At 40.7% G+C, this 17,695-nt stretch overlaps 1 protein-coding gene across 5 annotated transcripts in view; it reads right to left on the bottom strand.

Annotated features, from left to right (window-relative positions):
• ptpn13 (protein tyrosine phosphatase non-receptor type 13) overlaps nucleotides 1-17,695 on the bottom strand; it is a 149,915-nt gene that overhangs the window by 92,105 nt on the left and 40,115 nt on the right. For all 5 annotated transcript variants that reach the window (XM_029692418.1, XM_029692414.1, XM_029692417.1 and 2 more), the window contains 4 exons: nucleotides 13,259-13,425; nucleotides 12,138-12,203; nucleotides 11,783-11,968; nucleotides 9,613-9,706 (listed from right to left, as the gene is read on the bottom strand). In XM_029692418.1, coding sequence (XP_029548278.1) covers nucleotides 9,613-9,706; nucleotides 11,783-11,968; nucleotides 12,138-12,203; nucleotides 13,259-13,425 — 513 coding nt within the window. The remainder of the gene's footprint in view (nucleotides 1-9,612; nucleotides 9,707-11,782; nucleotides 11,969-12,137; nucleotides 12,204-13,258; nucleotides 13,426-17,695) is intronic.

The raw sequence follows: 17,695 nt of genomic DNA, 5'->3' as shown, positions 1-17,695 counted from the left end.
TCCGACTGAAGAACGAGAGAGAAATAGATCAAATAGATCTGCTTCCGACTGAAGAACGAGAGAGAAATAGATCAAATAGATCTGCTTCCGACTGAAGAACGAGAGAGGAAATAGATCAAATAGATCTGCTTCCTCGACTGAAGAACGAGAGAGACGGAGTAGCTAATGTTGGTGAGAGGGGGAGGGGACTCAGACCTATAAAACATGTAGTGCCTTGCTTTAATCTACAAAGCATATGGCTCCATCTCTACAGTAAAACATCAAAGACAGAATGAATTATTTCCAGGAACACTAGCTATGGGGCAGACAGAAACTTTTCCAGGAACACTGTTGCTATAGAGGCAGACAGACCAGGACAAGATTGATTGGGGAAAAAAATACAAAATAACAGGAAATAGAAGCTTTGTTTTGAGGCTCCATTGGCCTTTCATTATTGTTGCAACATTCAGAGAATTGTTTCCAGGAGGTTTATCTAGAACTATTAGTGGTGGTGGGCATGGGTAAACTGCCACAGCACAGTCAGCGCTGTGGTACTAAAGCAGAATGAAAACAATCACGTCGCCCAGCATGAAAAACAAAGCAATGACAGCATTTTCTCCACAGTCACTTTAACTCTAACCACTGACATGTCTGATCTGCAGAAAGAAAGACACAAGTGACAGACTCTCTGCATGTATTTTTACACCAAATTAATTTGGTGTTTTTTTTTCCTTCTGCAATTTGGCATGTTTTCCCCCTTAGTTCGGTTTGTTTGGAATGGTCTGAACACTATCTGTGCTTGGGAGTGCACTAAACAACGCACCACTCAAAAAAGGGTGGTCTCGGTAAGATTCAATTTATACCGTGGTGCAGTCAACTTTGTATATAAACCCTGGATTGCTAATGCTATGTACTGGCCATTGAGAGGCTTTGACGCCACCAGTCGGCCATATTGGAACCCTTAGTAGGAACAGTCTTCCATAAGAATTAATGGAATCCATTAAATGTTTGAAGGACAAAATTACATGTTGCGTTTATATTTGTAAAGTGTTGGTCCCATGTTTCATGAGCTGAAATAAAAGATCCCAGAAATTTACCATGAGCACAAACATATTTTTCTCAAATTTTGTGCACAAATTTGTTTAAATCCCTGTTAGTGAGCATTTCTCCTTTGCCAAGATGATCCATCCACCTGACATGTTGCATATCAAGAAGCTGATTAAACAGCATGATTGTTACAGGTGCACCTTGTGCTGGGGAAAATAAGAGGCCACTAAAATGTGCAGTTTTGTCACAACACAATGCCACAGATGTCTCAAGTTGAAGGAGCGTGCAATTGGCATGCTGACTGCAGGAATGTCTGCCAGAGCTGTTGCCAGAGAATTGAATGTTAATTTCTCTACCATAAGCCACACCTCCAATGTAATTTTAGAGAATTTGGCAGTACATCCAACCGGCCTCCCAACTGCAGACCATGTGTAACCACACCAGCCCAGGACCTCCATATCTGGCTTCTTCACCTGCGCCATCGTCGGAGGGAGGTAGGGGAGACCAGTGCTGGGTGCTAAGGAGTATTTCTGTCTGTAATAAAGCACTTGTTTGGAAAAACTCATTTTGATTGGCTGTGGGCCCACCCATGGCTGTCCCCCTCTGCCCAGTCATGTGAAATCCATATATTGGGGCCTAATTTATTATAATTGTTTTTCTTATATAAACTGTAACATATTTTTGTTCAGTATATTTAAGTATTTTGTTGTAGTGGGGACAGTAACATTAGTCACTTCTAAAAAATTGAAGGAAACGGTTTTATATATTACAATTTTTATGTTCTAGAGAATCACAGATGGATATAATTTTTTTGTATAATTTTTTTAACATTTTAGTCATTTAGCAGACGCTCTTATCCAGAGCGACTTACAGTAGTGAGTGCATACATTTCATAATTTTTTTTGTTTGTTTTGTACTGGCCCCCCGTGGGAATCGAACCCACAACCCTGGCGTTGCAAACACCATGCTCTACCAACTGAGCCACAGGGAAGACCATAACATGAGCATTTCTTTCCAAAAAACAAATAACTTGCAAGAACACGTGGTTTTGTTTAGGCATTTTAGTTCGTTTCACATTTAGCATTGTGAAAACCAACTGGACCAAAAAAAATTATAATAATAGAATACTAATATGTGAGAATAAAATGTTTTTTGTGAACAAATGTTTCATTTTGGCATTATAATAAAGGTTGGTAGAAACATGGAAAATTGTTGTGGAAATCTATTGCATCTCAAGTAGACTACAAAATCCACAATGGGCTGGCTGGCTAGCTAGAAAACGTAGCTACACACAATAATGCCAAACAATATGTGCATGTAACGTAGCTAGTTAGTCCAGTTTGTTTAGGTGATTTTTACAGCTATCAATTTAGTCTACAGTCTCACCATGTTTAACCTGCAGATCGATGTGCCTCACACAATGAAGTGTAACATTCGCGTCGCAACCAGATATACTTTTGAGATGGGAAACGTTGCCCATGCTACGTCAATGGGAAGTCTTTTGGGAGCTAGCTCAAATACCCAACATTTGCACGAATTTCGCCAAGAAGAACATTACAAATATTTTCCGAGACGGGAGATAATTAACTTGCTATCTGTAGTATCGTACAGCTTTGGAATCGTGACATTACATACTTGAGGAAAATAGGGACTTTTCTCAACATGTACACTGACTGAGAAGGAATTGCTTGACGATTAGCTTAGCAAACGCGTGACGCAGCATGACAACGTGAACGGTCAAAATCAAATCAAATGTATTTATAAAGCCCTTCTTACATCAGCTGATATCTCAAAGTGCTGTACAGAAACCCAGCCTAAAACCCCAAACAGCAAGCAATGCAGGTGTAGAAGTACGGTGGCTAGGAAAAACTCCCTAGAAAGGCAAAAACCTAAGAAGAAACCTAGAGAGGAACCAGGCTAGTGGCCAGTCCTCTTCTGGCTGTGCCGGGTGGAGATTATAATAGAACAACATTCTGCTGGGTGGGACGTTATAAGTTCCTTCATTCATTGGATTCCTATTTCCTTTCTATAATATCTATGAACAACCGCACCCTGGCCTAAAGAGGTAGACAAATAAGAAACATGTGCTAAACCATAAATTTCACATTTCTGGAGGTAGGAATATCACAGAAATATGATCAATGGCTCATTCGAGAGAAGACATCCACCCGAGTTATGACATCGGCCGGTATTGAAATCTGACATGTATGATAGACGTCTTAACGATCTCGAAGTTGTATTCCTATTACCTTGCAGTGCATTTAGAGCGACTATCACAGTGCTAAGTCATGCCGGCCTGATTTCTGTCTGCTTGAACGCCAATAATACAAAAATACACATTAAAACATGAAATGACCCAGGAAATCAATAGAAAATCCCTCGGAGACACACAGAAACAATATAACATTCAAAATGGGCGCCGATAGAGGGCAGCCATGCTTCTAGCCCATAGGAAACTTTGCAGTATTTAAAAAAAAAAAAAAAAAAAAAAAAAATGTAAATGTAATTTCTTACATTATTATTATTAGAACGTTTGTGTTATTACATACAGCCGGGAAGAATTTTTGGATATCAGAGCGGCAGAAACTCATTACGACCAGGAATACGACTTTCCCAAATCAGATCCATTGTTCGTACCCCCCAGGGCAATTGACTGATTCCATAGGCTGATTCAAAACATCGACGGCGGAGAAGAGGTACTTGGAGTGGAGTTCTAGTCCTACTCAGGGAGGTGCGCACACCACCTACCACTTCTGAGTATATTACTCGCTAACGTTCAGTCTCTGGTTAATAAAGTTGACGAAGTCAGGGCAAGGATTTCCATCCAGAGAGACGTCAGTGATTGTAACATACTGTAACCATGTTTACGTGATACAGAGTATCTAACAAAGCAAATTTGAGAAAAATGCTACCAGAGTTGTGTCAAGACATTGACTGTAGTACTCGCGCTGCTAAGAACACTCGACCACTGCTACTCCAACTTACGAGATACATACAAGGCCCTCTCCCGCCTTTCCTTCATCAAATCTGATCACGACTCCATTTTGCTCCTCCCTTCCTATAGGCAGAAACTCAAAACAGGAAGTACCGTTGCTAAGGACTATTCAACGCTGGTCTGACCAAATCGGAATCCACGCTTCAGGATTGTTTTGATCACACAGACTGGGATATGTTCCGGGTAGTCTCCGTGAATAACAGACATATACACTAATACGGTGCCTGAGTTTATCATCAGGAAGTGTATAGGAGATGTAACAACTGGGACTATTAAAACCTACCCTAACCAGAAACCGTGGATAGATGGCAGCATTCGGGCAAAACATCACATTTAACTTTGGCAAAGTGACTGGGAATATGGCCAAATACCAACACTGTAGTTATTCCCTCCGTAAGGCAATCAAATAGGCAAAACGTCAGTATAGAGACAAAGTGGAGCCACAATTCAACGGCTCAGACACGAGACGTATTTGGCAGGGTCTACAGACAATCACAGACTACAAAAGGAAAACTAGCCACGTCACGGACACAGACGTCTTGTTTCTGGACAAGCTAAACACCTTCGCCAGCGTCGAGGATAACAGTGCCTCCGACACAGCCCGCTACCAAGTACAGTGGGCTCTCCTTCTGCGTGGCCGACGTGAGTAAGACATTTAAGCTTGAGGGTTAACACAAGGCTGCCGGCCCAGACGGCATCCCTAGCCGCATCCTCAGAGCATGCGCAGACCAGGTGGCTGGAGTGTTTACGGACATAATCAATCTCTCCCTATCCCAGTCTGCTGTGCTCACATGCTTCAAGAAGGCCACCATTGTTCCTGTTCCCAAGAAAGCAAAGGTAACTGAACTGACTATCGCCCCGTAGCACTCACTTCGGTCGTCATGAAGTGCTTTGAGAGACTAGTCAAGGATCATAACACCTCTACCTTACACCCTAGACCCACTTCAATTTGCTTACCGCCCCAATAGATCCACAGACGATGCAAATCGCCATCCACTGAACAATCCCATCCGGACAAGAGGAATACCTATGTAAGAATGCTGTTTATTGACTATAGCTCAGCATTTAACACCATAGTACCCTCCAAGCTCATCATTAAACTTGAGGCCCTGGGTCTGAACCCTGCCCTATGCAACTGGGTCCTGAACTTCCTGACGGGCCACCCCCAGGTGGAGAGGGTAAGAAACAACATCTCCACCCCGCTGATCCTCAACACTGGGGCCCCACAAGGGTGCGTTCTCAGCCCTCTCCTGTACTCCCTGTTCACCCATGACTGCGTGGCCATGCACGCCTCCAACTCAATCATCAAGTTTGCAGACGACACTACAGTGGTAGGCTTGATTACCAACAAGGACGAGACGGCCTACAGGGAGGTGGTGAGGGCCCTGGGAGTTTGGTGCCAGGAAAATAACCTCACACTTAACGTCAACAAAACAACTGATTGTGGACTTCAGGAAACAGCAGAGGGAACACCCCCCCCCCCTTCTCTCCAGTAGAGAAGGTGGAAAGTTAAGTTCCTCGGCGTACACATCAATGAAACTGAAAATGGTACACCCACACAGTGTGGTGAAGAAATTTGGCTTGGCACCTAAAACCCTCAAACTTTTACACATGCACAATTGAGAGCTTCCTGTCAGGCTGTATCCCTGCCTGGTACGTCAACTGCACCGCCCGAAACCGCAGGGCTCCCCAGGGGTTGTTGGGGTCTGCCAATTGCATCACCGGGGCAAACTACCTGGGGACACCTACATCACCCAATGTCACAGGAAGGCCAAAAAGATCATCAAGGACACCAACCACCCGAGCCACTGCCTGTTCACCCCGCTATCATCCAGAAGGCGAGGTCAATACAGTTGCATCAAAGCTGGGCCCAAGAGACTGAAAAACAGCTTCTATCTCAAGGCCATCAGACTGTTAAATAGCCATCACTAGCACAGAGGCTGGTGCCTATATACATAGACTTGAAATCACTGGCCACTTAAACAATGGAACACTAGTCACTTTAATAATGTTTAAATATTTTGCATTACTCATCTCATTTGTATATACACTGTATTCTATCCTACTGTATCGTAGTCTATGCCGCTCAAATACTTCTATGTTTTGCTTTAGCCTGCCTGGAGTGCCAGGTGGGAGGAGGTTGGTCTTTTGAGACTTTTATATTGGTTCCATTGTGCCAGGCATGCTCAATCAAGTCCAGCTAAAGTATTTAAATTAGTATTGAACCCAGACCAGCTTAGGAACTATAATCAATACCATGCAATGGTTACATAACCCTCCTCTCCCCTCCCATTTTTTTCATCGAAGGAAGTAGGCATCTTTAAAGTATTAATAGAAAGTCAGATGCCTTGAGGACTGAAGGAGTTTAATCTAAAAAGGGTAACACAGAAAGCCCCTGGATCTTCATACCTTAAGAAACACTTTAAACCCTTGGATTATACTTAAAAACCACACATATACACTTTTGATACTTTCTATTGTATACACACACCAATTCTATTAGCTAACTTCTAGCACATTTCAAGGCCGTTCATTTTCTCTCACCAATGACTTGTCTTCTGAGCACCTCCCTCTTGGCCATGGTTCAGGAAGCGTGGGAGTCAGTCAACATTAGGACAGTGGTAATGCACCGCCACCCATTAAAAGAAGGATCCATGAACTAAAACTAGTGTTCAGTTCACTGTCCCAACTTGTCTATGCCAGCCTACCAGGGTCTCTATAGTCAGTGTTATGTTCAGCCCGCCTACTGTAACACCCCCAGGGCTTTCTTCTTTTTTTTATTTTCTTCTTCCCATCAGCTAGAGGAGACCAAGCCTGTTAGAACCAGACCAAGGCCCGTCTCTCTGTTGAAATTGTGAATCACTTCCTCCCAGTAACAGCAGCAACGCTGACATGACTCAGAAAGCCATTAGATCAGATATTCATCAATCAGGTCTATACTCAGTCTATATTCAGCCAAGTGAATCGACTGTAGGCCAACCGTAAGTATGTACGTACAGTGCCTTCAGAAAGCTTTCACACCCCTTGACGTTATCCACACTGTTGTGTTACACTCTGAACTCAACATTAAATCTATTTAATTTTCTTACCCTTCTACTGCACACAAGACAATAATGACAAAGTGAAAACATGCTCTTAGTAATTTTGGTAAATGTATTGAAAATTAACTACATAAATTTAATTTACATAAGTATTCACACCAATGTCAATTCTTTCTGTTTAAAGTTTAAGAGCTTTGGATTGGACAATATTTAAATTCTTCAACCTCTGTCAAGTTGGTTGTTGATCATTGCTAGACAGCCATTTGCAAGTCTTGCCATCGATTTTCAAGACGAATTAAGTCAAGATTAACTATGCCACTCAGGAACATTCAACGTCGTCTTGGTAAGCAACTCCAGTGTATTTTTGACCATGTATTTTATGTTATTGTCCTGCTGAAAGGTGAATTTGTCTCCCAGTGTCTGTTGAAAAGCAAACTGAACCAGGTGTAATCTCTATGATTCTGCCTGTGCTTAGCTCCATTCCGTTTCATCCTAAAAAAAAAATCTTTATTAACTCCCTAGTCCTTGCCAATGACAAGCATACCCATAACATGATGCAGCCACCACCATGCTTGAAAATATGAAGAGTGGTACTCAGTGATGTGTTGTTGGATTTGCCCCAAACACAATGCTTTGTATTAGGACAAAGTTAATTTCTTTGCCACATTTTTTGCAGTTTTACTTTATCGAGTTATTACCAACAGGATGCAAGTTTTGGAATAGTTTTATTCTGTACAGGCTTCCTTCTTTTCACTCAGTCATTTAGGTTAGTATTGTGGAGGAACTACAATGTTAACTGAGGATGGGTTCTCTCCTATCACCGCCATTAAACTCTGGAATTGTTTAAAAGTCACCATTGGTCTCATGGTGAAAATCCCTGAGTGGTTTCCTTCCTCTCTGGCAACTGAGTTAGAAAGGACACCTGTATCTTTGTAGTGACTGGGTGTATTGATACACCATCCAAAGCCTAATCAATAACTTCATTATGCTCAAAAGGATATTCAATATTTTTTTTTACCCATTTACCAACAGGTGCCCTTCTTTGTGAAGCATTAGAAAACCTCCCTGGTCTTTGTGGTTGAATCTGTGTTTGAAATACACTGCTCGACGGATGGACATTACAGATAATTATATGTGTGGGGTACAGAGATGAGGTAGTCATTCAAAAATAAGGTTAAACACTATTATTGCACACAGAGTGAGTCCAATCAATGTGACTTGTCCTGAACTTATTTAGGCTTACCAAAACAAAAGGGGTTGAATAATTAGACATTTCAGCTTTTTATTTTAAATTAATTTGTAAACATTTCTAAAAACATAATTCCACTTTGACATTATGGGGTATTGTGTGTAGGCCAGTGACACAAAATCTCAATTGAATCCATTTTAAATGCAGGATGTTAGAACAAAATGGAAAGTGGAGAAAGTCAAGGTGAGTACTTTCTGAAGGCACGGTGCCTGCCTTCCCGTAGTGGCGTCCTAAATGATTGACACCCTTGATGAAGATGAGAAATAATGGCTGCATAAAATTCTAAATATAAAAAAAAAATGTAAAAAATTAAATGAGGGAAATTATTAGCCAAAAGTTTAGTATTTGGTCCTATTTTCCTAGCACACAATGATTACATCAAGCTTGTGACTAACTTGGATGTATTTGCAGTTTGTTTTGGTTGTGTCTCAGATAAAAAAAAAATGAAAGGTAAATAACAGTGTCATTTTGGAGTCACTTTTACTGTAAAATAACAGTAGAATATGTTTCTAAACACTTCTACATTAATGTGGATGATACCGTGATTACGAAATAATCCTGAAAGAATCGTGAATAATGATGAGTGAAAGTCAGATGGCCAAAGTCATGCTAAACTCTCACCATTACCAATAACAGGGGAGGTTTGCATGTTTTCGGAGGTATTATCTTTGACCATCTGTAACTTTCTCACTCATCATTATTCACGATTCAGTCAGGATTATCCGTAATAAATGGTAGCATCCACATGAATGTAGAAAAGGGTTTAGAAAAATTATATTCTTATTTACAATAAAAATGACAATAAATCATTTAATCATTCATGCCTACTGGGCACAACTGCAAATGCTTCCAACAAGTTTGTGGAGTCCGAAGCTTGATTGTGTGCTAGAAATATATGGACAAAATACTAAAAACTTGGACTACTTGATTTATAAAAATCTTTAGGGGTGTCAATAATTTGAACCCCTACCTTGTTGAGAAAAAGTATTAAAAACAAAATCTGAGCAATTGTATTAGTATAAAATGCACCCCCAAAAATATGTGACATACAATATCGCTCAGTATTTGAATTCTTTATTTTATACAGTCATTATTTATCAAGGGTGTCACAATCATTTCAGACCCCACAGTATGTGTGTGTGTGTGTGTGTGTGTGTGTGTGTGTGTGTGTGTGTGTGTGTGTGTGTGTGTGTGTGTGTGTGTGTGTGTGTGTGTGTGTGTACACAGATGTAGAGGATAAGGTTCTCTATTGTTACTAAAATCCTCTATGCAGGAGGTTGAGATTGTGAAGATCATGTTACCTGAGGGAAGGCCTTTGCCCCGAAGCCTCTCCCGAATCTCCTTGCTCCTCTCCGGAATAGACTCCCTATCACTCTGGGACAGCAGGCCATCCAACTGATGGAGATATGGAGAAAGAAAGAGAGAAAAAGAGAGAGAGAGGGAGAGAGAGAACAAATGGGCAAGAGAGCGCAAGAAAATGAGAAAGAGCGAGCAAATGAGAGAGTGAGCAGGAAGGAGAGTGTGAGAATAAAGGAAAGCAAGAAACAAAAAAGACAATGGTTGAGGTTATCACAAGGAGCTGGAGGAGGACATCTAATAGTCTGTCTGAGGTGTCATAAAATCACTTGGGGTTGACGTGGACCACATTCCTTACAACAGAAACATGGTATATTGTAACCAAATCAGATAACGGCCTTTAAGCCTGTTGACCTTCCTCTGCTTGCACTTCAATAAGAAGCTAGGGATTGTGACACAGGGAAAGACGGTATTGGATTGAGTCATACATTTTAGTCATTTAGCAGACGCTCTTATCCAGAGCAACTTCCGTTCGTGGATTCATCTTAAGATACTGGAGCTAGGGAGGCAGCATATCACAATCGTAGCATTTCTCCTCAAAGTAGCTTTCAGCAAAGTCTGTGGTAGTAGAAAAAGACAAGCGCAGTGGTATTTCTTTAAGATACTCTTTAAAAGGAGGTAGGGTTTCAGACGTTTTCGGAAGTCTGGCTGGGACTCCGCTGTACTGACGTTAGGGGGAAGCTTGTTCTGTCATTGGGATGCCAGAACAGAGAAGAGTTTTGACTGGGCTGAGCGGGGAGCACAGTAGGTAAAGTAGAGTCCCTTCAAAACGTTATGTTTCAAGCTTTGCCATTTGGCAATGGGCTTCACTAAACAGTTAAGAGTTATCTATTGTAGATCAAAATATGACCATAGAGAATGAATGTGTTTTAGGCTTGGGCAATATACCAAATACCTGGGTATTTGGGATAAATACCGTCAAAATTATTTCTTTGAAGTTTTTCCCCAATACATTGAAATATTTGTAGCTACTTTAAGTTAAAATACCTGCAGTCAACTTGTGTAATACCTTAGGAGAAAAAGCAGATTGCGTTCCTTATTTCACCTGTCATATTATGAAGCTTACCATAGTTCCCCCAGTATAGTTGAGTCAGTCACGTGTTAGTTAGTAAATAGCACAACGGTAGCCAGAGGGAGCTGGTGAATCTATAGAGTTCTATATCTATTGGAGAATCTCTGTGGTGCAGCACACGAGGTGATGAAGTTACACATATACAATTCACTACTAAATGTTTGCCATCTTGCTCCTCCGTGCTTCTCCCCTCCGCATATACACATGCTGCTCTTCCTTCAGAAAAACATGTATAAGAATTTTTTGAAGATAAATACACAAAGCAGAGACCGAGTACGAGAGGTCAAGAAGTCAAATCAAATTAACGATCAATGGAAATAGTGTTTTTTCTGTAATAGAGAATTATTTATCAAATGGGTCAGAGACATGGGAGGAGATTGTCTATACAGTGAGCCTGAAATAGGATACTTGTTATTTGGCCATTGGCCCAGTTGTACTGCAAGGACTTCTAATTGGTCAACCACAGGCTTGGGCTGGGTTATAAAACTATATCCTGTCCCTTTGTTCTGTGGAGACACAGGAGAGAATCACTGAGGACAGGGGAGAATGACCATCTACCTCCCCAAATGATTTGTCTTCTTCGAATAAACCCATTTTCCTCCCCCTGATTTGCTTTGGGGTCTGTGTTATTTAAAGAATAACATCAACTACTAACACATGCATCACAACTTTGTTCATTCGGACAATTTCTCTCATTCACTTTCGCCTATAAAATGTCCACACTGACCAAAACTGACACTCGGTAGCTACTAGCTATGCTTGTATAACTTTATGAGCCGAATTTGCCTGTCCTTGCAATTAGTTTATGTTCGTTAGCATTTAGCTAACAGCGTCCATCTGATGTCGCTATTACTTTTGCTAATTTTGTTAGCATTCTGGTAAGACTGCCAACAGGAAGGAATTATTTTGTATTTTTTGCGCCCCCTTGAGTGCTATCCAGGTAATACCGTAAGAACGGTATGAAAATCTGGATACCGCCCAAGCCTACTGTATTTTGTTAAGAATAAGGGGTATTAAACCCACAGGTCCATTATAAATGTTACCTGGGAGAGGCTGCCCAGCACCAGTCGGACCAGCTTTCTGATGTGTGTGAAGGAGGGTTCGCAGCTAGAATTTGTGATGTGTGTGCTGCAGGCGTCCATTACGGTGAGAACAGACATACGGCTCAGGGTGGTGTCGTCACACATGTTGAGGAGAATACTGTTCAGGTGCTCACCCAGCTTCATCGGCTGAGAAAGACATCACAGAGGGGTTAATGAACACTTACACGGGAGGAGAAGTATACATAAAACATCATTTCTGCAAATAAAATAAAAAAAACATGATTGTTGATCCGTTTGTAACTTGTGAATATATCATCTATGGATTATCTATGGATTATGAATGTTGCCGCTGTACCTGACTCTGTGGAACCTCATAGTCAGCTCCCCAAAACAAGGTCATTCCAAGGGAGTACATGTGCATCTGTGAAAAATGAATGAAAAAAAAAAAAAACAGGATAAGTGGTTCCAATCATTTAGACACAAAAAAAAAGTTAGCAGCTGTAGTTGAAAAAAAAACAGCTCTCATCTGACAATATTCTGACCCTTTGTTCCCGTCTGAAACTAAGCGACTAGATCCAAACCTTTTCCATTCCATACAATTGTGCAGGAAAGCTCCCTAGGAACAGAGTTAGGCTTGGTGAAGGAAAGAATAACTAGAGGAATGCAACATCATAGCCTTGAATGTCTTAGGAACAGTCAGAGTTCACCATCAGCTTAAAGAGTAAAACTACAATTTCTTGAGTTATGAATGTGATTCACAAACCCCTCACAATTGCCATGTCCTCTCTGTAAGTATACAGAGCATGGAATTTATAGTGCAGCTAAAAGAGAAAAGCATAGGACGTTGTAATATCATATTTATTTCTATTAGAAATGAGAATAGAAACCTTATTGTAGCCTAACCTATACAGTTACAGTGGATAGTCACTTTTGACTGTGTCCAGCGCTGTGTGTTGAGGTATGTGATTCTTGGCCAGAGATCGGAGGTATGTTGGAGTCAATTCAGGAAGTAAACAAATGGAATTGAGCCCAACCCTAGCATGCTCTGTTATGCTTTTGATTGAGATTGTTTTTTTTATATACACAAAGCAACAACCCCACAACCAGATGTGTTGCTACTGCAACAATACAGTATCTTCTCTGTGAGAACGAGAGAGAGCGAAGAGAAACGACAGAGGCAGAGAGACAGGAAAGGTTTACATGATGTCTACTTTGACGCTCATTAGCATTTACAAATCCAAGAGTAAAATATAAAAATAAATAATAAAAAAAATCGATAAAAGTCACCTTTGTCAGAACGATTTACACGGTTATCAAAAAGTCACACCAGGATAAGCCTACACAAAACAGCTCTTATTTTAAACGTTTCTAAAATCCCCTATGGGAAAAAACAAAAAATGGTGGAAAACAATTGGAACCATTTCCCTGTTTGACCACTGCACCTTCTAACATAATAATATACAGTATCATAAATACCTTCTCTATATCTGATAGAGAGGAGAGAGTGACTCCCTCCAGGACCTCTGGAGCTGTGAAGGCCCTCAGGTCCTGCTGCGTCACATTCTCGTCTGTGAAGGAGATGCTGCCTGAGGGCATCAACAACAGGGACCAGGGAGAGATGATGAAGCCCAGGGCAGAGGGGTCTGGAGGGAGACATCATGGGATTAGAGGGGACCACAGCATCTTTATTCAATAGAACAGTCACAGCACATCATCGTGAATCTCAATCGTTAGGACTTCAGTTGCTTTAGCTGAGACTTTAATCATCCTGCAGGTATGATGATTTAGTACGGTTATGGATGAAGACAGTCATGAAAACAAAATAACCCTCAATAATAAATAAATATATTTAAAAAAACAGTCAGCGTTTCCACTGCACTCATTCAACTGTGGCACTGAGCTAAGGCAAAATCACTGCCGCCATGCCAAAAAGATTTTAACATTTCCATCAAGGCGCAGTTTGAAGACGCTAGAACAGTCCACGTTTACTTCTCCTCTGACAACAAAATGAGTAATGTACAGAGAAAAGTCAGATAACCCCATGGTACAACAGTTGAACCTATTTACCCAGTCTGCTCGTTGTGTCCTCAGAGAGAAACATTACTCTCGAGGAGCATTCAAGTAACGAGTGCCATAGGGAGGGAAACCTGCATTCTGACAAGCAGTCAATGCACAACAATTCTTTCAGCCGTTTTAAAATGCCCTTTGTTAAAAAGAGTTGTTCCCAGCATTCCATTCCTACTTTATTTGTCAATTCCTAAATATGCACTAACTGCACCATTTTAAACGGAGTTTCTAGTAGTGTCATGGTTAAAGCACATTACCACTCAGCAATTCACCATGACTGCATAGAGGAGAGAGGGGCAAAATCTAACACAGGTCAATTGTAGGGTAACACGCCACCAAAACTCAATTATTTTTGAGGGAGTGACTTAAATTGCGATGAGACCGATGACATTTTTTGAGTAGTGGCAACCAGGGAAAGTGTTGGGAGAAAAAACAGTGACATGAAGTGAGAAGTACAGGCAGGTAGCATGTTACCCCAAATTACCCTAACAGGTAGGCCCACATATCACTCACTGTTTATGCATGTTTTTTGGGGGGCATAAAATTCATCAATAGAATACAAAGTAGTTAAAATGATTACATTTGGGATCTAGCTAATAATTAGCCCAGTAGGGTAAATGCAGATCGGCAACCCCATGCTTCAGCCTATTTATTTATAGCCAATATGTTGAAACCTTTATTTTTTTTACATAACTTTACCAATATGTTATTAGGCTGATTTCTGGGAGGTGGAAATTATTTACATTTTATTTTCATTCATTTTGGAGTAGAAAGTCCTTCTACAGAAAAGTGATCCGGGGAAGAATCCGGGACCCCGGAAACAAGGGGGGGTTGTTAAAGGAGACGTCCTTCCCCTCCTTGTTTTGGGGGTCCGGGGTCCTCCCCCGGATAATTTTTTTATATAGAAGGACTGAGAAGCTCAGTTCTAGTGACTTTTTAAAAGTACATTCTACTCCAAAATGAACACATTTTTCCCAGAGGAAACACTGCAAAAATGTTCAACAAGGAAGCTGCCTGTTTTACAATGGGGGTCAGTAGGAAAGAATGTTTTGGGAAATTCATTATTATTATTAAGTCCCGTTATTACTCCAACTTCGTGAAAGTACATTTTTATTGACGAAAATGAAAACTAAAGCCTTTAGTTTGCACATCCGCAGTTCGGCATGAGATGACCGTTACACCTGAAGACGTGTTTCTGCGCATGAGCTTAGCTAGCCAAAGTTTAGAAATGCCAGGAGGATGGTTAACCGCTGCCGCCTAGCAACCATCAAGAACTTAAGAGCCTCAGCATTACAGCTACATTTCATACTAAGCCGTAGGCAGAACTTTACCGCAATCATGACTAGGTCGCATGTCGGAAATAAAAAGTAGAGACTCGCCGCCAATGCCTTTCAGATATACATTTACATTTTAGTCATTTAGCAGACGCTCTTATCCAGAGCGACTTACAGTAGTGAATGCATAAAAAAAACATTTTTGTTCGTACTGGTCCCTCGTGGGAATCGAACCCACAACCCTGGCGTTGCAAACACCATGCTCTACCAACTGAGTCACACGGGATGTCGTTAGGATGCTCAAGTTGAAAAAAAAAAACCTCTTGGTTTGAAAGGTGTGACAGAGAGAAATGGTCCCTCACAGAAATGGAGTAATTCTCCTTTCCTACAAAGCAACACTCAGGAGTTACACTGAACTAACCTCTTAATAATATACAAAGGAATGTTAGAGCTGCACTGCAAAATTCCTTTCTTTGACGGACGGATATTTTGCTCCTCCGAGAGGAAGAGAATAAAAAAAATTAAAAAAAGGTTATGAAGTACAACATTTTTTCAAAGACCGGAATCCACAAAGTAAATAGGATGTTTCCTGTTGAATTATTTTTGACCGTCTTGCAAAGACCTCACTGGAAAATCTAGATGCCATTGTAAGTCATTTTACTCAAGAAAATCTATGTACAACTCCAATCCCTATCCTTACCATCATAAACAGTTGAGTTAAGGCCACACTCATAATTGATCAAATTCAACAAAGTGACAAAAAAGGCAGCCCAACAACCCAAACACTCAACGCACTTGAAGGAGACCCCACAGTAAGACACCCTATTCCCTATATACTTGACATTGACATTTTAGTCATTTAGCTGACGTTCTTATCCAAAGCAAATTACGGTAGTGAGTGCATACATTTTCACACTAGTCCCCCATGGGAATCGAACCCACAACCCTGATGTTGCAAGCCAACTGAGCCACAGGGGCCCTGGTTGAAAGAAGGGCACTATATATAGTTAGTGTACCATTTTGGATGCAGGCTTCAACTACTCCAGTCAGGCAGCACCATCAGATAAGCTTTGTTATCAGGGTTTGGGACTCAAATGATGAGGCAGAGGGCCAGGCCAGAGAGTAAATAGCTCTCTAAAAATAGCAGCAGGCAGCAAACTGTACAGTATCATGCTAGCCAGCTATCCGTTTTTAAAAATCGCACAAACTAAACAAGCTTTGAGGGCACTTGGTATCACCACAAGACCTTTTCATTTTTAGATCATACTGTCTAGAATTGAAGTGATAAGCAGAAAAGACACTTAAAATCACTCAAAAAACCCAACACATTACTTAACCTAGTTAAACAACTCCATTCACACAAACATGGCAGCTAACAAAATCTGTAGGTAACTAATAAACAAACAAACTACTATTTTACACAAAGTAGGCTATATATGGCCTCCCTGGAGGTGAAGGTTTAGTGTTTGGACAGACAGTGTTGCTCTGTCACAGCCATAAGTTTGTAAACAGAATAGTGCCGTGTTCCCTATGTAGTGCACTTCCTTTGGAAAAAAAGGTAATTGTGACTGGTCAAAAGTAGAGCACGTCATAGTGAGCCATTTGGGATATAGACAGTGGGTATCATTTCTTTAGTTCGTCTCAGAGCAGGACACATTCCTGACTAGGAATAATATGGGGGCTGGGTTGAACTAAGGCCTCTACTTGTACCCTCTAGTCTAGTGGTAGTAACACCTGCAATCAATTGGTTTATTTCCACAAAAACAAAAAACTTGATGAATCTGTTAGTAAAAGTAGGGCACTGGTATACAAGAATATAGAGGACTACAAGCAAATAAAAATCGCAGTCAAACACACCCTTCAAAAAGTATTCACACCCCTTCACTTTTCTACATTTTGTTGTTACACAGCCTGAATGTAAAATGTATTAAAATTAAGATTGTCACAGATCGACACACACACACACACACACAAAATACCCCATAATGTCAAAGTGTAATTTTGCTTAACTCATTCCATGTTCAATAATAGTGGTTAACATGATTTGTTTAATAACTACCCAGTCTCTGTACCTCATACATACAGATAACCAAGGTCCCTCAGGAGAGCAATGAATTTCAAGCAAACATTCAACCACAAAGACCAGGGAGGTTTTTCAATGCCTTACAAAGGGCACCGATTGGTAGATGTGTAAAAATAACAAAAAAACTAATAAAAACAGATGCTGAATATCCCTTTGAGCATGGTGAAGTTATTAATTAGGCTTTGGATTGTGTATCAATACACCCAGTCACTACAAAGATACAGGTGTCTTTCCTTACTTAGTTGCCGGTGAGGAAGGAAACTGCTCAGGGATTTGACCATGAGGTGACAATAAAAAACAGGAGAAAACTGAGGATGGATCAACATTGTAGTTACGTCAACTAACATAAATGACAGAGTGAAAAAAATAATATTCCAAAACATGCATCATGTTTGCAACAAGGCACTTAAATAATACTGCAAAGAATGAGGCAAGGAAATGAACTTCTTGTCCTGATAAAGTGTTATGTTTGGGGGAAATCCAATACAT

The sequence above is a fragment of the Salmo trutta genome, chromosome 15, assembly GCF_901001165.1.
Source record: "Salmo trutta chromosome 15, fSalTru1.1, whole genome shotgun sequence".
In the NCBI taxonomy this organism is placed as follows: Eukaryota; Metazoa; Chordata; class Actinopteri; order Salmoniformes; family Salmonidae; genus Salmo; species Salmo trutta.
The sequence above is the reverse complement of the archived record's forward strand: the minus strand, read 5'-3'. Positions and strand labels throughout refer to the sequence as shown.